Below are 24,644 nucleotides of genomic sequence, written 5' to 3'. Positions count from 1 at the left end.
AAAAAAAAAAAGTAATCAGAATTCCTTGCTGTCTTCAGTAACCAACAGCTTAAATATATTTTACTTGTAAGTGTATTTCTGGCTGATTGTTCTTTCTTTTTACTAGCTTGTCCTTTTGCTTCATCTCTTCATTTAATAAAATACTTTTAAGTAGACAGTAGACATTGTACCATTATTTTTCGTATGTGAAGCATCCCAATGACCCTTCAGTTAAGAAGTAAAGTAGTTACAAGTTGATATGTAACATCAGGGACTAAAGACATCTCAGGTCGGTGTACTGTGAATGGTTTGCAGTGGGGAGCTTCACAGTGGTTCCAGAATGACAGGATTTCCAGAGAAGCAAGTCTCCAGAATGCTTCAAACAGCTTTGAGCCAGGCTGGAGATCTCATAATCTACTCTTGGGTTTCAGTGGGAATTTGGACAGAATTTTTTTTCTAAACCCTCAGAAATAATAGGGCACATTCTTTCTTCAAAATGGGTCTTGTCAAATTCATTTCAGATTCATAGACTATGTAGTCTCACTTCCATTCCATTTTTAGCACATTGAAAATAACTATATACATATGTGTGATTTGGTTTACAACCTAGTTATAAGATTGAGCAGTAGCAGTGCTAGTTAGACAAGTTATACGGTTTTGTTTGGATTATTTCCGAAGACTTAATGAATTACAATTTAATATTAACCTCTTGGTTTGTTATTACCATTTTAATAAACGAAATAATAATTTCTAAATTTTTTTAATAAGATTAATATTCGGTTGGGAGTGAAAGTCAGCACAGTTAGAAGTTCAGAAATAGTGTGCTTTTTGCTGTGCCCTTCTGTGTCAATCTAGGTGTAGTTATTTCACGTAGTTTAGTAGCTAATGCCCCTTCCCTCATTCCACTGGTGGGACGAGCTTGAAAAACAATTAGAAAGTTTAAAAATTCCCAATGTATGTAGTACTTTGTGGTTGCAAGAGGTGCTTAGTGAATGAAATACTTATTTTTAGATTTCTAAGCCTGTATATGTTACAGATAGGAAACCCTACAACCAACTCAAAAAGGCTTCATTTAGAAAGCAACAGCATTCTAATAAAGCCTGAGTAACTTTAAAAGATTTATGTATAAAATAGCGAAAAATGGGGGTAAAATACTATAAAACTTATTACTATTTACTATACTAAAATACTTATTACTAAACTTATTACTAAGTATAGATAGATAGCCTTTCAGGTACCTAAGTCTCCTTCTATACTCACTTTTATTGACAGTGCTGAATATTACTACTAAAAGTTAATAATTATTTACTTCATTTCACGGCTTTTCCTGTTTAACATTATATGGTTTAAGTAATAATTGTAAGTCTTCTTCAGAAAAATTTGAGCCATAAGGCATTAAGTGTTTGCCCAAAGACAGCGATTAATTGGCATGACAGGTTTATTTGTGAGATTCATAGAGTGGGCTTTGCTGTATATTTAGACTCACTTTGGAAAATGGTGATTTTATTCTTTTAATGAACTAATTAATATAAGAGATCATCTCAGGATATTTTCTACATTACATTTCTTAAAAGTAGGTATTATATGTATCATGGTCTTTTGATAGGTCTCTGTATTGCCCTTGATGAATAACTCCTGTGTCAAATCTTACAGAATTGTGACCTTCATAATATAAGAGGCCTTGGATATCATCTGTCTAGTCTGTCGCAATTCTCAGCTTTATAAAGTCCTCTTAATCTTTAAAAGAAAAAGATCTAAAATGTATGATGCATAAATACAGGGTTATAAAGCTTTTCATGTTTGTTCCAGTGATTTCTAGCTTTTGCCTATGGTTTTAAAAAACAACATTTTTATAAATACAAAATATTCATTACCACCAAATATAAAAATAAAGTAGGTGACAGCATTGTGCTTTGATTGTTCATGGACAGTTTCTCTGTTTTCGAAGTGAGATGGGTTTCATATCTTCTTGGAAGTAGAGATCCAGTTTCTGCCTACTCAAAAAACAGTTCAAACTTTGTTAGGACTTACCTCCGGAAAGTGACATAGGTTAGTAGTTGATCCAATCCAGAGACAAAACTGGGTTGAGTGGTCACTAGGCATGTGACTCTCCCCTTATCCTGGTCTGCCTATAATAGGTTCATACCTGATATGGTATCACTTTTGCTAAATCTTCTTCACTTACCCTATAGCTCTCTTTAGCTCAAGGCCAAGTCTCTTAAAAACAGCTTTGTTCCTGCAGAATTTGCTGGATTAGGTATGTCCTTAATTGAAAATGTACCTGGTGAGCTTCCCTGGTGGCGCAGTGGTTGAGAATCCACCTGCCAATGCAGGGGACAGGGGTTCGACCCCTGGTCTGGGAAGATCCCACATGCCGCGGAGCAACTAAGCCCGTGAGCCACAACTACTGAGCCTGGGCTCTAGAGCCCATGAGCCACAACTACTGAGCCTGCCTACCACAACTACTGAAGCCTGTGCGCCTAGAGCCCGTGCTTTGCAACAAGAGAAGCCACCGCAATGAGAAGTTCATGCACCACAACGAAGAGTAGCCCCCGCTCGCCACAACTAAAAAAAGCCCGTGCACAGCAACGAAGACCCAGCGCAGTGAAAAATAAATAAATAAAATACATAAATTAAAAAAAAACAACAAAAGAAAATGTACCTGGTGATAGCTTCATAAATATACTGAAAGCCACTGAATTGTATACTTTAAAGGGTGAATTTTATGATGTGTGAATTGTATCTCAATAAAGCTTATTTTTTAACTACACATTTCTCATACAGACTGTTTTACTGCAATAATAATAGAAAGTAATACCATATAGTTCTTTGAAAGAAGGTACATTAAGGAGGGTAGGAATCAGCTCTAGAGGTTGGCTAAAACAAAGTTGTCAGTAAACAATAAGCAGATCATGATTTTGCAGTAGCATCTTTTGAGTTAGCCTGTTGATCCTTTAGATTTAGCAACAGATTACATTACAGATGACTATATATTTAGGTAGCAAACTACCTGTGAGGACATGAATAATCATGACATCAACCCCAGCATTTCCATTTTATTTTATATGAGTTTGTTTTACATATATAAATATACAAATGGCTTCGAGTATCGTGTATTAATTTAAATGCTTAATGGAATCTTAGCCAATATTCTCTAAAATTCAAGCTGCTAGTACTGACTTACTTGTTTAAATGAAGGTCATATTTTGTTAATGCAGATAATTTTGTTTTCATACTGTCTTATTAAAAGAACAAGAAAATATTTGTCTTTATAAATTGAATATAATTTTATTATATCTAAAACCAATGGATTTCACATTATTAGAGTTTTATAGTGCTTCGCATTACAAACAAAGATGAATCAGGTTGGGTATTAAATCAGGCTGCTACTTTTTTTTTCTCTTTTACCTTTTCAAGATTCTACAGAATGAGCAACTAGATGACATATCTCCCTTGGGTAATGAGGAGGTTTCAGCGGTTAGCCAAGCATGGTTTACAACTAAAGAAGATAAGGATTCTCTAACTAACAAAGGTAAGAGATACTGTGAATTTTAGTGTCCAGTGGAAAAAATGGACATAAGGAAGAGCTTGTAGTCATAAGGATTCTGAGTTGGGCCTTCATAATTATGGTTGAGTAGTTACAGTAATTGAGCCTTTCTAATTGAATTAAATTTGGCTCTGAATGGGCCCATGAAACCAATATTCATTTTTCAATCATTGATCATTAGTTCTGTGATATGAAGTAGGTTATAAACAGATGCACAGTGGTGTCATTTAAAAGACAATTCAGTTATTGCTTATGGGAGTAGGAAGTCAAGCCTTTTTTCAAAGTTCTGCTACTAACTTTGGTCTGATAAGTGGCTTAGAGGTTTAAAGTAATGGTGTTCATAGTGCTGCTGTGCTCATAGGATTGCTAGGAAGTTACTACAACAAAGTGGAGGTTGTGTATATGCCACTCTGAAGTAAGGAAAGGAAACAAAAAGTAAGTAAATTGATTGTTTTCAACCGCTGTACAGTAAGTACTCATTAAGAATAAATTATTCACTTGGTATCCAATATATTATGTTTACCTTGTCCTAGAATCTTTTATACATGTTTTTTTGCCCATAAAATTTATTTTTGACTGGAGAAATTTTTCAGAAAGTTTTGAGGGTGATTTGGCTTTTGTACTTATAAGTCCTATACTGCTGAAACGATAAGAGATGTAACTAAGAGGAAGTAATATTTTTAATGAATCTTTTACTTATCATTATCTCTGTTTAGTAGGGTCAAATGTATTCTTTCTTAAAAACCAGAGGTCACAAAAGCAACTTTACCTGGGGATTTTTCAGATTTCAGATGAGTGAGACATTAAATTAGCTACATTTTATTCCTCTCAAGGAATAATATTTTCTATAGCATTACTTGTTTTCTTTTAAAGGACATAAATGGAAGCAGGGGATGTGGTCCAAGGAAGAAATTGATATTTTGATGAACAATATTGAACGCTATTTGAAGGTATCTTATGGCATATTTTTTTGTTTCACTAATTTTTTCATCGCCAATTGCAAAAAATATCAAAGCAGCATTTTGTATATAGTACTTAGGAGCTTTTCAGTAATTATGTAATGGATGACTGGCTAATATGTTGTAGATTAATCATTCTCAGTTGTATGATTATACTTTTAAGCACATTTTGAAATTCTCAGTTTAAAATTGCTTTAGTTAATACCCTGAAGTTTAGGCAGAATTTTAATAGCCTCTCAGAATCTTAAAGCCCCGTCTTTTCAAGCAGCCTATAAATTAAGGTTTAAATTTATGTTGTGTAAAGTCTAAGATATACATCTTCTTTGAATGAGTTTATGACATCATTCCCCTTTAAAAAAAAAATTTAGTTCATTTTCATATTCAGGCTTATATCCTGTTACCTTAGTCATCCTCTTCATTAAATGTCTGATGAAAACAGAATTTTTGAAGCACTAGAAATGTGAATTGCTTTAACAAATAGTGTTGGCTTTCAAATGCCTTCCAACAGTCCATGTGGAAATTCTGAAAACAGGTGAAGAATGATATAAGGCTCTGTGCCCTGTGAGTGATAACATGTTGTTAATTCTGCATGAGAACAAAGAAGGAAGAGTTTATTCTCAGGATTAGGACAGTTATGAAAAATATTTGGAAGAGCAGGATTTGAGCTGAGTTTTAAAGAAGGGGGTGGGAGTTAGGGGTAGAGTAGGGCTGGAGGGAACAGCATAAGTAAATGATGAGCGTCGAGGATTCAGAGTTCAAACCCAGAGTATGTTAAATTAACCCCTTTAACCCAAACCAAGATAATTAGCTTCTAGAACTTGGGCTTTGAAGTCCAGACCGAAGAATTAGAATTCTATCCTATAAGAAATGAGAAGAACTGGTAACTCAGTTTAGGGAGAGTTTGGTCGGGTAGATCTGCGCCCTTCTCAAGGAAATCTTTCCAGAGACTTGCTGACCATCCCAGTAATGGAGTTATGTTCAAATAGTGCATGTTTGAAATGGAGACCATTACCACTGTTTGGGAATGGGAAGTGTACAGAGTTTATTTAACTATTCTCCTATTGTTTGATACTTAGTTTATGTACAATTTTTTACTATTTTAAATACACTGCTGCCTAGAATGTCCATGTTCTTAAGCTTAATTTTAAGCTGCACTCCTCCCAAACTACCCTTTATAAATTATAAAGAGTAAAAAACTTTTAATTCTTTATTAGTGAAGAAAGATCCTTCCCACCAAGCTAATTGTTTTAAGAGAAACAGAAATATAGTGACCATTGAAATGTATCTAGAAGTGTATTAAAAGTTGTCCACTGATCACAGACACTTAAGTTAAAATTGGAAAAATGCTACAGGTTTAGATAAGGCAGCAACGAATTGGTAAAAACACTGAATTTGGGGAATTAAGAAGCTGGTTTCTTGTGTAGGAGATTGGAGTAGATGATTTCCAAGGACTCTTTCAGCTTTATGATTAAGACTTTTAGATACCCATTTCAGGTGACCAGGTGAGAGTAGTAAGGACTTTACAGTAATTGAAATAGAATTGGTAGGGAAAGGCAGATAAGCAAGTAGTCTCTAAGGAAGCCTGGTGACTGAATATTGGTGAAGAAGGAAAATGAGGAGTGGGAATAATTAAGGGTTTTTTAAAAATTGAGGATGTTTGGGAGAATGATGATAGAATTGTCAGAAATAGGAAATGTCCAAAAAGATGTACTGATCTTGGGAAAAGCTAATTTGTTTGATTTTGATTTTTGACTGTGATTTTCATTATGTGGTGCTCTTACAGGAACATTGTGGAGCTATTTTTAAACCAATTAATTAGGTGTCATATATTCCATATTTTGGGTAAAAGGATAAGGTATTGTCACAAGCAACAACAAAAAAAAGGGCAGAAAAATCTTTTCATCTCACTATAATATCATCCCACAACACAGTGCCTTGCATGTAGGTACTTGTAAATATTTAGGTTTAATTGTTTGCAGAATTGAAACTGCGTAAAACAATTTTAGAAAAGATTCTGAAATTTTAAAGTTTTTACTGTGAAGTTTAATACATTCAGAAGAGTGTTTAAAATGCATATCAGTGTAATTTTACCTGTTTTGAAATTTACGTAAGTTGATTCATTCTCTGGGTATTCTGTAGCTGGCTTCTTTTGTTCAATATTGTGATTTTGAGACCCATCCCCTGTTGATTTTTTTTTTTTTTTAGCTTTCATCATGCAAATATATATACCATAAGTTACACGTTCCACAGTTAATGGTCATTTGGGTTCTTTTTAGTTTTTTGCTATTAATTTGTACAGATCTTTTGGGTGTAAATAGTATTTTATTATGGATTTAATTTTTATTTCTCTGATTACATATTTTTATATGCTTGTTGGCCATTTGTGTTTCCTCTTTGAAATTCCTGTTTGTGTCTTTTATCAGTTTTTTTCTGTGGGGTGGTTTATCCTTTTATTTTTTGTGACGTTCTTAATGTATGCTCGATACTAATGGTTTTTTGGTTGTGTTACAGATATCTTGTCCCAATTTAGTGGCCTGTCTTTTCCTTCTCTCTAGGTATCATTTGATGAAAGAAGATTCTTAATTCCAATTTCAAAATTATCATCTTTTTACTTCTGTGTTTTTCCAAGCTTGTTTAAGAAATCTTCCCCTGCCTCAAGGGCATAAAGATATTCTCACATATATAGTTTTGCCTTTCACACTGATTTTTTTCCTGTGGGTATGAGTTAGGGTTTCAGTGTTATTGGGTTGTGGTTGTTTTTGTTTTGTTTTGTTTTATATGGATGATAATTGTCCCAGCATCATTAGGGAATATCAGTCTTTTCCCAGTCTACAATATCCATTTTGTCCTACTCAAACTTCCACAGATATGTTTCTAGGTTCTCTAATTTGTTCTTAGGTTCAGTTTCATACCTGCACCAGTACAGCTCTGTCTTCAGAAGTCCCAATATCTGATGGGGCAGGTCTCTTCATGTCTTGGCTGTTCTTGGCCCTTTGCTCTCCCATTATAAATTTAGAATCAACCTGCAAAGAATGAAAAACTGTTGGAATTTTTATTGGGACTACATTGAATCTGAATCAATTTGAAGGGAATTAACATCTTTGTAATATTCTGACTTCCTCTTGAACATTTTATAGCTTTCCGTTTTAATTAGTTCCCCTTTAATGTCAGTTGATAGTTTTATGTTTGCTCCATAAAGGAATTGCATAACTTGCCTAAGATTTAGTCTTAATGCTTTTTTAATTTTGATGCTATTATTAGTGGGAATTTTTAAAGATTTTTTATGAGCTTTGTCTAGAAATACAAATGACTTCATTGATTTTGTAACCAGCATTCTTGCTAAGTACTCTTAAATAATTTTTGATTATAGATGTTTGGGTTTCTACATATATAACATCTGTAAATGATTCTTTTCTAATCTTTATGCTTTTTTAAAATTGGGGTATAGTTGATATACAATATTATATAAGTTTCAGGTGTACATAGTGATTTACAATATTTAAAGGTTATACTCTGTTTATAATTATTACAATCTTTATGCTTTTTGAATGTTGGATTTTATGATTGCTCTTTCCATACCTATTAAGATTTTACTTTTTTTCCCATAAATCTTATGTGATTAATTGCTTATTTTTCTGAAATTAATACAAACTCATATTCCTGGAGTAAGCTTACTTTTTGCATTGATTATTAACCTTTTTATACATTACTGAGTTCAGTGTGCTAAAATATTTTGAGGATTTGGGGGATCTATTTTAATGAATGAGCTTGGCCCAGAAGATCTTTTCTGAAACTCCCCTTGTCTGGTTTTGCTATTGAGATTATGCTAGCCTAACCAAATGAGTGGGGAATTGTCCCCGATTTTTATCCTTTTTTAAAAAAATAAATTTATTTATCTATTTTTATTTTTGGCTGCGTTAGTTCTTTGTTGCTGTGCGTGGGCTTTATCTAGTTGCGGCAAGTGGGGGCTACTCTTCGTTGCGGTGCTCAGGCTTCTCATTGCGGTGGCTTCTCTTGTTGCGGAGCACGGGCTCTAGGTGCGCAGGCTTCAGTAGTTGTGGCACGCGGGCTCAGTAGTTGTGGCTCACGGGCTCTAGAACGCAGGCTCAGTAGTTGTGGCACACGGGCTTAGTTGCTCTGCGGCATGTGAGATCTTCCCAGACCAGGGCTCAAACCCATGTCCTTGCTTTGGCAGATGGACTCCCAACCACTGTGTCACCAGGGAAATCCCACCCCCTTTTTACCTTTAGGATAGTTTAAAATCAGAATTATGTTTCTCTTAATTGTTTGGTAGGATTTACCTGTAAAGTCATCTTGGCCTGGTGTTTTCATTGTGGGAAAATTATTAATAACTGATTAAATTTTCTTCATGGTCTGTGTTTATTAGATTTTCTTTCTCTTCCTGAGTCAGTTGGTAAGTTGACTTTTTCTAGGAAATCATACATTTATATAAGTTTTCAAATTTATTGCCATAAAATTTTCATAATGTTCAACTAATCTCTGTAGCATCTCTCCTTAGGTGCCATTTTTCATCTCTAGTATTGTTTTGTCCTTTTTTTTTTTTTTAAGTTTTGCCATAAGTTTATCTTTTTGTTTTTATTTAGTCTCATGGATCTTTTCAAAGAACCAGTTTTTAGCATTGCTTATCCTTTCTACTCTTGATTTGATTATATTAATTTTGTTCTTATGATTTCTTCCTTTTCTACTTTCTTTAGATTTAATTTTTTGTAATTTTAAAAAGGGGTTGGCAGGACTTTATTGAATTATATACAACTTATTTTTGGAATACTTAAGTATCATTGTATTATCTCTTGCAGTATTTTAAACTTTATATTTGACTTATTAATGAATTATCAATATGTTATTTTTCTAAATGCCATTGATGATTTTAACATAAAAATAACTTTTAAAAAGCATAGTATATCCATATGCATTTTATCAGAAATCCCTAAATCAAAGAAATGTAACCCATTTAGGCACGCGGAATAAAAGATGCTACAGAAATCATCTTTGAGATGTCAAAAGACGAAAGAAAAGATTTCTACAGGACTATAGCATGGGGTCTGAACCGGCCTTTGTTTGCAGTTTATAGAAGAGTGCTTCGCATGTATGATGACAGAAACCATGTGGGAAAGTATGAAAACTTGTAATGCTGCATGTTTTCATGTAATTTAGGGGAAATATTTAAGGAACTTTTTTTAATAAAATTATGATCAAAGCCTTAATTGGAGATAGTTATGAATTACTGTTGAGTGATGTTCATATTTTTATTCTCCAGGTCCATTTTGTAAATACGGTGAAACCTCATTACAATACGGCCTCTTTTAGAAATTAGAATCTAAATTACTTTATATAGGTTTAAGACTTAGCTGACTTAATACATCAAAGTCTGCTTTGTAGTAAAGTAACATTATAAAAAGTATAGTAGTGGTTAAAGATTTAGGAAGTGTAAAAAGAACTCTAAATTCATTGGTAACATTTTTCCTATTCATTTCTATAGTATAACATTTCCTAGGTCAGTGACTTCTTTTGTTTTTTTTTTAAATAAAACCAGAGTAGAAAATAAATTTCTGGATATAATAAATTTCTGGATATATAAATTTCTGGATATAATTACCGATATTATATATCGGTAATATCTGTGGGAAGCCATCATATCTTCAATGAAATGATAATATGGTGGTGTTGACATATTTTAAATTTCTCTCTGGGAGTTTTAGGTAGTAATAGTGTGGCTTTCTAGATACTGCTTTTAAAAAGAACATTGCATTGGCTATATTCAGTACTTACCCACTAAAAAAAAAGCCTTTACATGGAGCAAGAATATGTCAGTTGTCCGTGCATGGGTAGAGAAAATAAAGAGAACTTAAAACTCCTCAGTGACTTGTGAGAATTGACCATAGATTTTCTTTTTAGCTCCAGTTTACCATGTCATCCATAAGTCTTTCAGAATAGCTATGATATTAGAGTACCTGAACCTAACTTGAAATAGCGCAAGAGTTAGGCAGCATAGGGGAAAATATGTTTTAAATGCTGAATTTTCCTAGAGAAAATTGTTACAGTGCTCACTTTTATTATAGCTTAAAGTATTTGTTGGGGGTTTTTTTAAATAGAGGCATTAATTTTGATTTTTATTAATCTACTTTGAAATTGATTACTTTAAAAATGTTATCAATACGCTAAGTGACTTAACATTTGGCTCCCTAAGTGAAATTCTGATTTTTATTAAGTTTTTTAGCATTCTTTGTTTAATTGATCTTTTAAAAATTTCTTTAAATTTCTAGATACACACCTGAAGAAATTGAAAAGCTCAAGGAGTAAGTTTAACTTTCTTTTTATCATTAATTCTGATAGTTGTGTTTTAATTTTTTTTAATATTTTGTGTTTTCTAAAGTTTTACTTTGAAAATGTCAAGACATTTTTGGTAGACTAGTATAATTTAATCCTGCTGTTAAGCATAGTTGACCATGTAAAGAACTTATCAAATCTATATCTGCACAGAGTAGCCATGTCCATGAGTTGTCTTCTCTTGTTGTTAGTAACTAAATGTAATGCGTCCTTAGACCACTAATAGGGGTTACAAAAGAGATTAGATTGCCATTCTTGGTGACCTGAGGACTAAGTCTGGGGAACTTACACACCAGGATCAAAACCAGGGTTGTGCTAATGGCTTACTTTAGAATGGCGAGTTGGCAAATGCTTCACTGACTATCTGGGCTGACTCTACCTTATACAGTCTTATTTTGCAGGAAACGTAATTTTGGGACCATAAAGTATGGGTTAATGGATTATATGGATCATGAAAAAAAACCCGAAGTCTGATCCTGTTTGTGATAATAAGGACTTGTGAAACTGTTTCAGGTGTCTGAGAAGAGCTTGTTAGGAGTGCTCAAAAGGGAAAATTCTGGGGATTGCCTGGGAAATTGTGTCAATAACCTGAGGGGAAATTTGGTCTTTTTTGAACACATATCCAAGTTACTTATTTCTTCTCTGACCCAGGAAAAAGGCAATTGCTGCCTGTTTTTTTTTCACCCACAGACAACTGTGGACCCCAAAAAAAGGCCACACTTTCAAACTTTGGCTCTCAAAGTATTGCTGCCCACAACTTCCAAACCAGTCAAATGGGAAGAAGAAGAATGAAGAATAAATGATGAAATTAGAAGGGAGAAAACAGTTGAACCAAATGCTGATTGGCAGACTCTTGTTTTAGGCTCCGGATAAAGCATGGCAATGACTGGGCAACAATAGGGGCGGCGCTAGGAAGGAGTGCCTCTTCTGTCAAAGATCGGTGCCGACTGATGAAGGACACTTGCAACACAGGTACTGTGAGTGCCACTGGTGTTTTTTGTCACCATTTGAGCTTCCTACCCCTTCAGATACTGCTTTCTCTTCTGTTCTGAAAAGAGATTTGCCATTCATTGTAGTTGAGGTTTTATTTTCTAGTGTCCTTTTTCTTCAGATAGACCCAACTAATCCTTTATTTTTGTGCTCTGTGTAGTAAGGTGATATTTTTCACAGGGACACATCTCCTCAGTTTCAAAGGTTTTATTTAGGTCTAGCATGTTTCCATTTTGTAGCAATTCAGAACTGCTCCAGTTGGGGAAGTAACTATTTTTAAGTCTAATATGTACTTTTAAGGCATATATGTAGGAAGTAATTTTAATTTAAGCCCATCTAACTATTGATCTTATGTTGGTAACAGCTTATCAACTCATATTTAATGAAAAACTTTAGTTCTAGGCAGGTCCCAACTTAGGAAGAAGCTGTGTTCCAGAGGTTTGTATGTATTTTGCTTATTTCAAATTCAAAGTACATTTTTCCATAGAAAAAACTCGTGATTGGTGTTTCAGTCCCCAGGCCAGACCACAGATGCCCAGTCAATTCGTAATGTATACAGATGTACTAACTGATGATAGATACTGTTAAACCTAACCTTTATGACCAACAAGAGTATTTAGGCTCCGCCACCAACTCTCACTTACCTTTCTGAGCCTCAGTTTCCTCTATAAAATGAAGAAGTTAGAATAGATGATTTCACAGTTCCCTTTTCAGCTCTAATTTTTTCTGAAGGATCCATAATCTATGCTCAGTCTTTTAATTAGAAAAATAGTTCTCAAGCTAGGCTTGAGCTTCCAGGGAATATAATTTTCATCCTCACCCACTACCCTGCTGAAGTGGAGTCAGGAATGTTTCCTCCTTAACCACTCCGCCAGCACTATTACCTATAAGGCACTGAAAACATAAATTCCACCAACTCTAATTCTGTAGTGAATGACAGCTTAATGAATGAAGCAGGAATGGGAGCTTTAGACCTACGATGGGACCCCAGAAGTTCATGTAAGACACCGAGGATAGAACCCCTTTTGTGAGCATAATGGAAAAACACTGTGCCATTCCCTGATTGCCAGCCTGAGGGAATGCTCTGCCTGTTAACTGCCTTGTTGCTATGTATCGTTTTGGATCAGGAGTTTTCTCTTTGGACCACGCCATGAGATGGCAGTCTGAGTTTCCCCTTCCTTTTTTGCCATGCTAAAATAGGAGAGCAGGACTTTGTCTTGAATCCATGATACCCAGAACTGTGCCTAGCACATAGATATTCAGTATATATTTGTTGAATGAATGCCTGAAAGGCAAGCACATAGCCTTTTTGAAATTTTCCAGAAGTTTTCAGCTACTAGTAACAAAATGGAAACAGAGTGGAAGACATTTTTAAGAGGTTTTCTTTTTTTTTCCTGCTTTTCTGCTTAAGCTTTTCTAAGAAAAAGACTAATAGGAACATGTGATATTATTAGTGGGTTCATGGGTTCAAAAAAACTGAAATAGAAATATATGTGATTACCAGTCTCAGACTTATATTTTATCACAGTAGCTTGGAGTTGGGAAAGGAGATGGTATAAACCTAGTTTTTATTTTTACCGAAATGGGTGGGAAGCCATAGATGTTACTCTACTTGTCCCTCCTCTTTCATTCCTGTAAATAATGGTCTCTATTGAGCTTATTACTTCACTTTTGCGGAGCAAGGAATCTTAGGTGGGACTAAGAAAAAAGTATGAATGTTTGTGTCCATCAAGCCATCAATGGAACACTTCCCAGTTAGGACTTAATATAACTTGAGAAAATATAATTTTTTCTAGCTATGTTTTGAGTAGTTTTTCTTTCCTTAAAGAGTCAGTCCGTGCTTTCTGTTAGGATTCTATATTTTCTTTTGTAGTACTAAGAACTTTACTGGGTTACTAACTGTCTTAGCAGATATATGCAGGATTTCCATGTTTCATTCAGAAGTAATTCTAATACTACTGCATACTTCCCATCAGTCTCTTGAAATACAGGGCTGAATCTGATTTGCAAAATAAGGAGAAGGTAGCAGTGGTAGTCTGGATGATTTCCTTCTTTCAGGGAAGTGGACAGAAGAAGAAGAAAAGAGACTTGCAGAGGTGGTTCATGAATTGACGAGCACTGAGCCAGGTGACATAGTCACACAGGGTGTGTCTTGGGCAGCTGTGGCAGAGCGGGTGGGTACTCGCTCAGAAAAGCAGTGTCGTTCTAAATGGCTCAACTACCTGAACTGGAAACAGAGTGGAGGTACTGAGTGGACCAAGGAAGATGAAATCAATCTCATCCTCAGGTTTGTGTCCTAAATCTTTTAATAACAAAAGCTGCTTAATTGCTGTGGCTATCTAGATTGGCTTTCCTCTTTTGGTTTCCATAGATGCCTAATGTCTGAAAAGCATCCTTTCCATAGAGAGCCACTGTTTAAAATCCTAAATATTTCATATTGAGCTCTTTTTTGTTTTGTTTTGTGTTTGTTCCTTTTTTAGTGGATTTAGTGCTCGTGTAAAGTACCAGATTGAAGGCGTGGAGACTGAAGTCCTCTCTATATCCACAGAACAGGTATGGCACAGGCAGCGGCAGTGCAGCTTTTCCACTGTCCCACCAATGTGCCTCAGTCCTAGCCAAGAGGGACCATGTTGAGGGTAAGAGGGCTATCAGTCTCCATGCCCTTCAATCTTTGGCTACTATGCTAAGATTGCCCAGTCTACAGTTACCCCACACCTTCAAACTGGACCAAATTAGACACTTCCATTTCATACATATCCCAAAATAGCTTTAAGATAATCCCAAGTTTATTTTTTACATTAGTTGGTTTAACCATTAAGACTCAGAAACTCAAATGAGCAAAAATACCAGCAAAAAAATAGCTGAGACACTTAAGTAGTAGAAGTTGCTTTTGTGGCTACACCCTACTGAAAATCAAGATCGTGACAGTTAAAAGTAGAAAACAAATAGACATTAAAACCCCAAATTTAGTTGTACTATTTTGTATTGATTGTGGTTTTTTGGGTTGCTGCCTGAGTATTGTTTTTATCTTTTTATCACTTTGTTTTGAGTTTTGTTTTTAATATAGTTTTTTCTAGCTAGTCATCTTTATAAATAGTTCCTTTCTAAGTAATTTTGTTTATTTTACAAATGGAAAAGCTCAGATCTAGGAAATAACATTATAACACACTATAAAACATTGTAGAACACTATACAACTAAACCTGTCCTTATCTTATTCTAACCTTTAGCTATGCCCTTTCCTTCATGGTGCTTCATCTGGTTCTGACCATTTATGGTATGGCCCATTGGTGGTACCATTAACAAGGCTGCTACTGTGATGTTTCATAGCTCTTAGCTGTGGAAGCAGGTCTGCACTCCTGCAGTCCATCCTTTCCTATGTACCTGAACAGTAGCATCTCAGTGACACAACCTGCCATTCCCTTTATTGCCAGTGCCATCATCTGTAGTTAGAGGAGGGTTCTTATGGAGAAACAAACATCTAACAGATGCTTATTTTGTAACTTGCAGGATAGCAGAGCTTGATGTAGCTGATGAAAATGACATAAACTGGGATCTGTTAGCAGAGGGATGGAGCAGTGTCCGTTCACCACAATGGCTTCGAAGTAAATGGTGGACCATCAAAAGGCAAATTGCAAACCATAAGGATGTTTCATTCCCTGGTAATGTATTATTTGCTTCTTAAGTCCTTCCTTTGTCTTACCGTATTTAGTCCTCAAGGAATTAGAGGTTAGAAGTTCTTTGCCTCAGCTGAAGAGATATGAATCATAGTAGGCTTTTACTTCAACCTCTGCCCTATTTCTTTGGGTAACTGTCTTCCCCTGAGAAGAGTTGATATGATTTTTAATTCTCAAAGCACCAAAGATAAACTATACACATCGGGCTTCCCTGGTGGCGCAGTGGTTGGGAGTCCGCCTGCCAATGCAGGGGACACGGGTTCGTGCCCCGGTCCGGGAGGATCCCACATGCCGCAGAGCGGCTGGGCCCGTGAGCCATGGCCGCTGAGCCTGAGCGTCTGGAGCCCGTGCTCCGCAACGGGAGAGGCCACAACAGTGAGAGGCCCGCGTACCGCAAAAAAAAAAAAACTATACACATCTACACACATTCTTATCCTTTCACATAAACTATGAAGAGGAAGTAAATTTTAAATGTGTATTTTCACTGTATACAAAGATGTAAGAACTTACATTTAAATCAACTTTTACGAATTGAATAATTTCAAATAACTGGGTTAGAGAAATTCTGTGGTGATTTATTTTGTAGAACAAAAGCTTGCAGATTTCTAATTTCATTTGTTATGTAAATCTAGAGATCTTAGGTTTGCTTAAGTGAGATATAGCATACTTTCCACTTCACTGTCTGCTTTGTTCTTAGACACGGAACTAAATTGTAGTCTGTATGATTTAGGTAATCAGATTCCCTCCCATTGGTCTAGTGCTCCAACTTTCATTTTTGCAAAGGAAAATTAAATGCTGAGGAATTTGGCTTGATGAAAATGTGATTTTTTTCTTTAAATACCCAGTTATAAATTTATTTTACACTTTAAAAATTATAAATTCTGGTATAACCAGGAGAGTGAATGAATACTAATGTAACATGAACCCAGCCAGATTGCAGCATTACCTGAGAGGATTGATGTAGTTTATCATGATTAGTAGAGGAGTTGGCTTTCCTGTACAAGAACTCAAGGCGGTTGCATACTGTTTGGAAAAGCTCAGCTGCTACTCTGGAGTTGTAAGTTAGACTCACAGCCAACTGATTATGTTCTTGCAGTGGCTAAAAAGTGCCCAGGGTTGGGGGAGGGAGAGTAGTAGACTATTCATTGCTGAATGAAAATAAGTTAATTAGCATTACCAATATTCTCCCTAAATAATAAGAATTTTATCAAGAAGTCCTAGGACATAGAAAATGTCTTATTTCCATGTTCCTTACAATGGCTTTTAATTCATCTTTGATGGCAAAAACAGTATCATGTTATGAATTTTTTAAATCTCTTTTGACGGATGTTTCCAAAAATTTCCAGACAGGTTGTAGTTTTAAAATATTTTTATTGTTATTTTGGTAAGATCACATATCCAGTATACAATTATTTATTCCAAATACTTTCCCTCCTTACCCCCCACCTCCCTTGCTGCTTAGATGGTGGTCTGTCGGAGAATCAATGTTCTTTTTGTCTACCCATCTCCCTTCAGTCTTGATAAAAGGTCTTAAACAGTTACATGAGAATCAAAAAAACAACCCAACGCTTTTGGAGAATAAATCAGGATCTGGAGTTCCAAACAGTAATTCCAGTTCCAGCGTACAGCATGTTCAGATCAGAGTTGCCCGCTTGGAAGACAATACAGCCATCTCTCCAAGCCCCATGACAGCCCTGCAGATTCCAGTCCAGATCACCCATGTCTGTAAGTAACCTCCAGACTCCATGCTATTTGAACTATATGATTTCGTTAATGGCTCTGACACCTTTCAGTCTTCTAGAATGTTGACAGAAATTTATCCAAGTTGAGAAATTAAAGGAGATCTAAGGCATTTTTTGTTTATTAGCGTGATTAATATTTGCACAAAGGATGAATGTGTGACAGGAAAGAATGATAACCCACTGCCCAGCCATTATAAACCATTTTAAATCATCTTACTTTCTAGGTGTTATAAAGAATTAATGGTTAATAGAAAACTACCTAAAATACAGTCAACTAAGCAAAGAAAGAGAGTCCCTAGGATGGCACATCATTTGTAGTAATTCACCAGAAGACACACAAATGAAGAATGGATTTGAAGTCAAATGTAGAAGACATGGGTTTTGGTGAGGTTGAAAAACATTTTCTTCAGAGAGTAAAGAACCAGTGTCCTACGGGAACTGTTTTGTTTACCCCTCTCTTTTCCTTAGCCTGTGACATTTTTTTTGTGCTTAATGAGATGAGAACCCAGTGATTGTTATAGGGAGAGGAAATTTATTTCCTAAGATCTAAGCCAAGTTGATCTTTCTACCTTTCCATTAGAGAGGGACAGAAAAGGAATGAGGATAAAATTCTCAGAACCATATTATTTTTCACTTTTACCTCACTTTTTTTCCCCTACATAATGTTATTTGCCTATGGAAAGGCCATTGCCAAGAGTTTATCAATCACTTGGTGTTATTCTCAATCAGGGGATTATTGGCATTTTAAGTGGGACAGTTCTTTCTTGGCAGGGATGTCCTCCTGCACACTGCGGGATGTTTAGGGTCCCCTGACCTCACCCACAAAATGCCAACCGTGCTTTCCAGTCAGTATGACAAATAAAAACACCCTACAGATTTTCATATATACTCTATGATCCCATTTGAGAATCACTGGGCCACTTATTGGCATTATTAACACTGTATTTCTGGGAATTCCATGGCGGTCCAGTGGTGAGGACTCCGTGCTCTCACTGCCCAGGGTGCGGGTTCAATCCCTGGTCAGGGAACTAAAATCCCACAAACTGCACAGCACAGCAAAAAACAAACAAACGGACCAAAAAAAACAAACAAAACCTATATTCTGATGTTTAAATTAATTATGCTTGTCTTATTCTTAAAGTTCTAATTTAAATTTGGTTATTTGCTTTAGCTTTCTACCAGTGCAGTAAAGCATGAAGAATTTATTTTCTTTAGCCCTGCTTGTTTTGTTTTGTAGTCTTGAGGATTGCAAAGCAACTGAAATTACTAGTCCACCATAAATGTGAGAGCTACTGTTGGCTAAAAATTTTTTGTGCATGGAGAATGTTACAGTTTTCCTTGGCTATTGGGTTGACAATACTTATTGGGAAAATAGCAAACGTTTTATAAATGGTACCTTAATATCGTTCACAGCATGGCTTTTTTTTTTTTTTTTAAGTACTAGAATAATTTTATTTCTTCCAGCAAGAAATGTGAGTATAGTAAGAGTTTTACAACACACCCATTATTCTTGTCATTTGGGCTAAAGTCTCACGATTGTTTCTTCCTTTAGGTTAGAGGTCAGGGATTTGCAAACTTTAGGGCCAGAACAGTAAATATGAATATATTAGGCTTTGCAGGCCACACAGATCTCTATGGAATTTTCTATTTTGTTTTTAAACAATCCTTTAAAAATGTAAAAAAAACATTCTTAGCCTTGAGCCACATTTGTCTCCAGCCATAATTTGCTTACCTTTCATTTAGGTTATTTATCTGAAATCACTTCAAATTATTCTAGGTATGATCTTAAGAATACATCACATAGTAAGAGAACTATCATGAATTCAGTGCATTTCTTTTAAACTGAGAAGCATTATAGTCAGAATATAATAAACTAACATTATACATTAAAAGTCAATTTCAAATCATTTTTCACATAGATTTACCTACAGGTGGGACTGAAAGCACCAAACGAGATTACATTTCTTCTCATTAGCCCTAGTTCTGTATAACCTTGAGCAGACAATGATCAAGTCTGAGCCTCAGTGACATATCTGTAAAGAGATTATACTGTCTGATCTCTGAAGTGCTATTTAGTCTCCCTAGTACAGTCATCTGAAACTATATATATTTCATGTTTCTGATCCTCACAACAACTATATGAGGTAGACAGGGCAGATAAAGTCTCTGAACATTAGTTTGGGTTAAAGTAAGTTATTTGCCCGGGTTTACATTGCCAGAAGTGATGTCACTACAACTAAAGCCTAGTGTTACAGGACACCTGTATATTCCAGACATCTATACTTCTTACCAGAAGGTCCAGGAAAACTTATTTTATCAAGTTCCTGTCTCTTTGCAGGTTAGCCTTAGTGTATTCCTCTTACTTCCTAACATTAGAAATATTTTATTATCTATAGCAGAGGTTAGCAGATATTGGTCTCTGTCACAGCTACTCAACTGCCCTTGTAATGGAAAAGCAACTGCAGAAAATACATTAACGAACAGGAATGAGTGTGTTCCTATAACACTTGATTTATAAACACTGATAGTGGGCTGGATTTGGCTGTGGGTCATGGCTGGCTGACGCGTATATCTGTGCCATCCCAGACAAGTCCATTAGATTTCTTATCTCTTATAAGAAATTTAAATGACTTTGGGTTTCCAGGCAAATTATTCAATATGAGATTGCCCTCATAATTAATTGAGTACACTAAGAAAATTTAAATTTACGAAGTGTTTGTTTATTGTCCTTGTTCTTACCACAGCTTCAGCAGACTCCCCGGCTGCTACTGTTGACTCGGAAACAATAACACTAAACAGTGGAACACTACAGACCTTTGAGATTCTTCCAGTGAGTAACTACTTTAAAAAGCAGATATTGGCCATTTTATGCATAAGAAAGATCAGTTGGTATCAGTTTTAGAAATGTTATATAAGCAAAAGAAATGTAGAAATTAACCTGATTGTCATTAAGTGTAACTATGTCCATGGCTTTGAAAGCCAAGATGGTTAGAAAACAACATAAATCAGACTTCCACTTTTATAATTCGTCTTTTTTTATCTATATATAAACCAATAATATGTTCTTTTTATAGATGAAAATGACAGTGCTAACAAGTAGGGTACATGCTATGTATTTTTATTGAGTCATAAACAAATATATACTCAAAAAGTCCATATTGGTTATTTGAGAAAAAGTTTATGGAATGAATTATTTAACAACAGTCAGTAAACACTACTAGCCCATTGGGGGATACAGGATTTAAAAGTCCTAGTCATAAATGATATAGCCACTTAGGCAAAGAATCTTGCAATCCCTAAAAAGGTTAAACATATAGTAATCATATGACCTACCAATTCTAATCTCAGGTATACCTAAGAGAAGTGAAAATATATGTCCACATAAAAACTTGTACATGAATGTTCATAATAACTAAAAGCAGAAACAACTCATATGTCCATCCGCTGATAAATGGGTAAATAAAATGTGCTGCAGCCATACAAATGATTATTTGGCAGTAAAAAAATATGCTACCACGAGGATGAACCTTGAAAACATTATGCTAAGTGAAAGAAATTAGACACAAAATACATAGTGTACGACTCCCATTTATCTGAAACGTCAAAAATAGACAAATCTGTAGACAGAAAACAGATTAGGGGTTAACTATGCTAAGAGGTTTTGGGGAGAGATGGGGCATGACTGCTAATTTAAATGTAATTCCTTGGAGGGGTGGTGATGAAAATTGAAAAGAAAAATGCCCCAGTTCTTTCCCTTCTTTCTAAAATAGGTAAACCCAGAATTATTAGCTCATTTTTCATGAAGAATATATAAAGTATATTTTATTTAAATTATGTCAAGATTTATTTGCTGTGAAGAACATAAGGGGTATTAGTGCAACAGTTTATTTATCCTATCCACAGCCAAATCTCATAGGAATGGCCCACCTAGCAAAAGGTTCTTTTGTTGTTGTTGTTGTACACGGGCCTCTCACTGTTGTGGCCTCTCCCGTTGCGGAGCACAGGCTCCAGACGCGCAGGCTCAGCGGCCATGGCTCATGGGCCCAGCCACTCCGCGGCACACGGGATCCTCCTGGACCGGGGCACAAACCCATGTCCCCTGCATTGGCAGGCGGACTCACAACCACTGCGCCACCAGGGAAGCCCCAAAAGGTTCTCTTTTGGATCTCCTACTAGGCCACTTGCTTAACTTAAGCCTCGGTTTCCTAATCCATCAGTCTCCAAAATAGGGATGTGTAAGAAGACCATTTGCCATAGGTAGAAAACAACTTCGCTTTTCTGCCACCTCACCCTCCCTTTCCCCCTGGCCTAATAAACAATATATACACATATATTTAGGGTATGTGTTCAGGTTTTAACTTACAGGGTCACAATCAAATATTTAGAGACTCTTATTTATAAATAAAACATGATAATAGTGCCTCAGCTTCAAAAAATTATGAGCATTAAATGTATTTAAGCATATTAAGTAAAATACATGTATATGATATACATGTACATGTAAAGTATTTATTATACTGCCTGATCATATGTGATTAATAAATACAACCTTTAGGAAAACAGCTAGCTTTCACTTTTATAGAGAGGGAGGGGAAAAAGTGAGTTGAGTCCCCATTGTGTGCCAGGCACCATCACAATCATTTCTAATCCTCAACAAACCTTTCTATGAGAAGTAGTTACTGTATCTGCTTTAGCATTACAGAAACCTAGATTCAGTGAGTCAGTAGCCAGGAGAGCTGCTGTGGCCTAAGTCCACAAGACCACATCAGACTAAAGAACCCAGGCTACACGACTTTAACTTCCAGCTCTATTCTAAGTGCAAAAACTTTTCCTTCAGAGTGTTAGGATAAACCAAACTCAGATTATCACGTAGAAGCTTATGGTTGTGAAACGTGTGTTGTTGTTCAATAGTTTTGTTACACTTTCATAAAAGATCTCAAAAGATAAGCGTACTGTCAGTGAAACAGCTTTTCAATTAGAAGTTTTTTCTTTCAATGAACACTAATTGCTATTTCTATACATTTTCTCTGAACATAAAAAAATTTCCTAAAATTATACTATGAAAAAAATCTATTCAAGTAAGTAAACACTGCCATAGTGCCTTTTGGAAAATGTGAAGCTTTTTTAACTGGGAGACTGCTAGTTTTTATGTGCTACAGAGAAGGGATAAAGAGGGGAGACGAGGCATGCTGGATTACTGTGCTAGAAACAGTGGCTTATGAGACCATGTCTTGGACTGAAACAGATAGCTGAGACCAGACCATAGACATACAGGGAGTGAAGAGTAGGATCAGGCCTTTCCTCTGTTAAAGCTGCAGGCCGAGAAATGACTTACAACAGATAAATGGTCCAGGATGTTATACCCTTCATTTTATTATTTGCCCCTTCCTGATTGGTAAGTACATTTGTGGCTAGTAAATTAAAGTCCCCGTTTTGGATGTAAAGCTAGACTTAATGGGTACTAAGTGTACTTACTCAGTGGTTTGATGCACCTGTGTTGATCTTATTTTTCTTCTTCCTTCAGTCTTTCCATTTACAGCCCACTGGCACTCCAGGCACCTACCTACTTCAAACAAGCTCAAGCCAAGGTCTTCCGCTAACTCTTACTGCTAGTCCCACAGTAACCCTGGCGGCTGCCGCTCCCGCTTCTCCTGAACAGATCATCGTCCATGCTTTATCTGTATGTCACCTTACATAAATTCCTTGATTTTTCTAGTTTCTGTAGAAAAGACTCGCTAACTGATAAGTACCACCAGAGATGGACTCATGTGCCTTCAATTACAATATCTTGGGGGAGGGGGAAATAAATTTTGAGCTCCTTTCAAACACTTTAGTATCGATACCTGTTAGGGACCAGGATTAGCTGATACAAAATATAAGAGCCAATACTAATGTAGTCCATTTATTTAAACAATTCTTCCTACCACTGTTGTCCCAGGAGCAATGTTTTACACCTTCACTGGGGTACATCCCTTGTTCCCTGGGTCTCCTTACATGACATGGACTTCCGTTAGGGGAAAAGGGATATTACGAGAGCAGAGGCCCCACTGTGTAAAGAATAGGGTTCTAGAAAAACAGTGATAAGAACACTGAAGTTCCAGAGGTGAGAGAGAGGCATGAAGGGGACAATAGGGTACCACTTATAAATATCATTTGTTGTCTATAACTTTAGTCTGGTGGGTACTTTTTCATTTTGCCACTGATCGTTTTCTTTAACATTTTATAGCCAGAACATTTGTTGAACACAAGTGACAATGTCACAGTGCAGTGTCACACACCAAGAGTCATCATTCAGACAGTTGCCACAGAAGACATCACCTCTTCCATATCGCAAGCAGAACTGACAGTGGATAGTGATATTCACTCATCTGATTTTCCTGAGCCTCCAGATGCCCTAGAAGCAGACACTTTCCCAGATGAAATTCATCAGCCTAAGATTACTGTAGAGCCATCATTTAATGATGCTCATATATCCAGATTCAGTGACCAAAATAGCACAGAACTGATGAACAGTGTTATGGTCAGAACAGAAGAAGAAATCTCTGGCGCCCACCTTAAACAAGAGGACGCGCCCTCCCCTTTAACCCGGGCTTATGTCACTGAGGTAAGCTGCACTTAAGGAAATAGCCTTGAGCCTCAAACCTGCACTTTGGGAAAAGCCTAGAAATCATTTATGGAAAGATGTCCTCAGTACCTCCTATTTTCTTTAGACACACAAAATAAAGCACAAACCCCTACCTGACCTGAAGTATCATTCAACCAGCAGTGTTGCTCTTACCACAGTTCCTCACTAAAACCTTTCCTTCTCCACCCCCTATAGACTGAGAAATGTTTGTTGGAACCCATGGAAGCATTTTCCTGAGGATGGTTTGTAACAGGTCTTTGTGGTTCAGTTTAGGAACCTCATCCCACAGTGTTACAGCTTTGTCTCTTCTATATTCAGGGTCTGTAGCTGAATTGGTTCTTTAAAATTATTTTTTGCTAGTATGTAATACATTGGGGTATGAGGTTATTACTTTTGTCCATTTTAAGACCTTAACTTTGATTTCTTTTAATTTTAACTTTAAAGTGGGATAATATTTGAAAGTTAAGTCCCTTCAAGCCTAAATATGTTTGGAGAATTAAGGAAAACTAATAAGGAATATGAGACAGAATCTCATTTTTTTAATTATTATTACTTAGGATTTAGGGTCTCCTACCATAGAAGAACAAGTTGATCAAACAACAATTGATGATGAAACGATACTTATCGTTCCTTCACCACATGGCTTTATCCAGACATCTGATGTTATAGATACTGAATCTGTCTTGCCTTTGACAACACTAACAGGTACTGTAACTCCTTCGAGTGCCTGATAAATCTTAAGGTGGAAATCTGCTTGTTAAATTTTCACTTTGGTAGA

General features: G+C 36.0%; 1 protein-coding gene across 1 annotated transcript in view; it reads left to right on the top strand.

Moving 5' to 3' along the window:
• The window catches only part of DMTF1 (cyclin D binding myb like transcription factor 1), a 42,868-nt gene that overhangs the window by 18,008 nt on the left and 216 nt on the right, over nucleotides 1-24,644 (top strand). The window contains exons 8-19 of the mRNA XM_082661550.1: nucleotides 3,397-3,511; nucleotides 4,400-4,476; nucleotides 9,462-9,619; nucleotides 10,770-10,802; nucleotides 11,696-11,805; nucleotides 13,882-14,110; nucleotides 15,333-15,484; nucleotides 17,015-17,224; nucleotides 19,986-20,071; nucleotides 22,766-22,921; nucleotides 23,468-23,845; nucleotides 24,424-24,571. Coding sequence (XP_082517676.1) covers nucleotides 3,397-3,511; nucleotides 4,400-4,476; nucleotides 9,462-9,619; nucleotides 10,770-10,802; nucleotides 11,696-11,805; nucleotides 13,882-14,110; nucleotides 15,333-15,484; nucleotides 17,015-17,224; nucleotides 19,986-20,071; nucleotides 22,766-22,921; nucleotides 23,468-23,845; nucleotides 24,424-24,571 — 1,852 coding nt within the window. The remainder of the gene's footprint in view (nucleotides 1-3,396; nucleotides 3,512-4,399; nucleotides 4,477-9,461; nucleotides 9,620-10,769; nucleotides 10,803-11,695; nucleotides 11,806-13,881; nucleotides 14,111-15,332; nucleotides 15,485-17,014; nucleotides 17,225-19,985; nucleotides 20,072-22,765; nucleotides 22,922-23,467; nucleotides 23,846-24,423; nucleotides 24,572-24,644) is intronic.

The sequence above is a fragment of the Grampus griseus genome (genome assembly GCF_964374135.1).
Source record: "Grampus griseus genome assembly, chromosome: 9".
Taxonomy (NCBI): Eukaryota; Metazoa; Chordata; class Mammalia; order Artiodactyla; family Delphinidae; genus Grampus; species Grampus griseus.
Note: the sequence above shows the minus strand (reverse complement) of the source record. Positions and strands in the feature narration are given on the sequence as shown.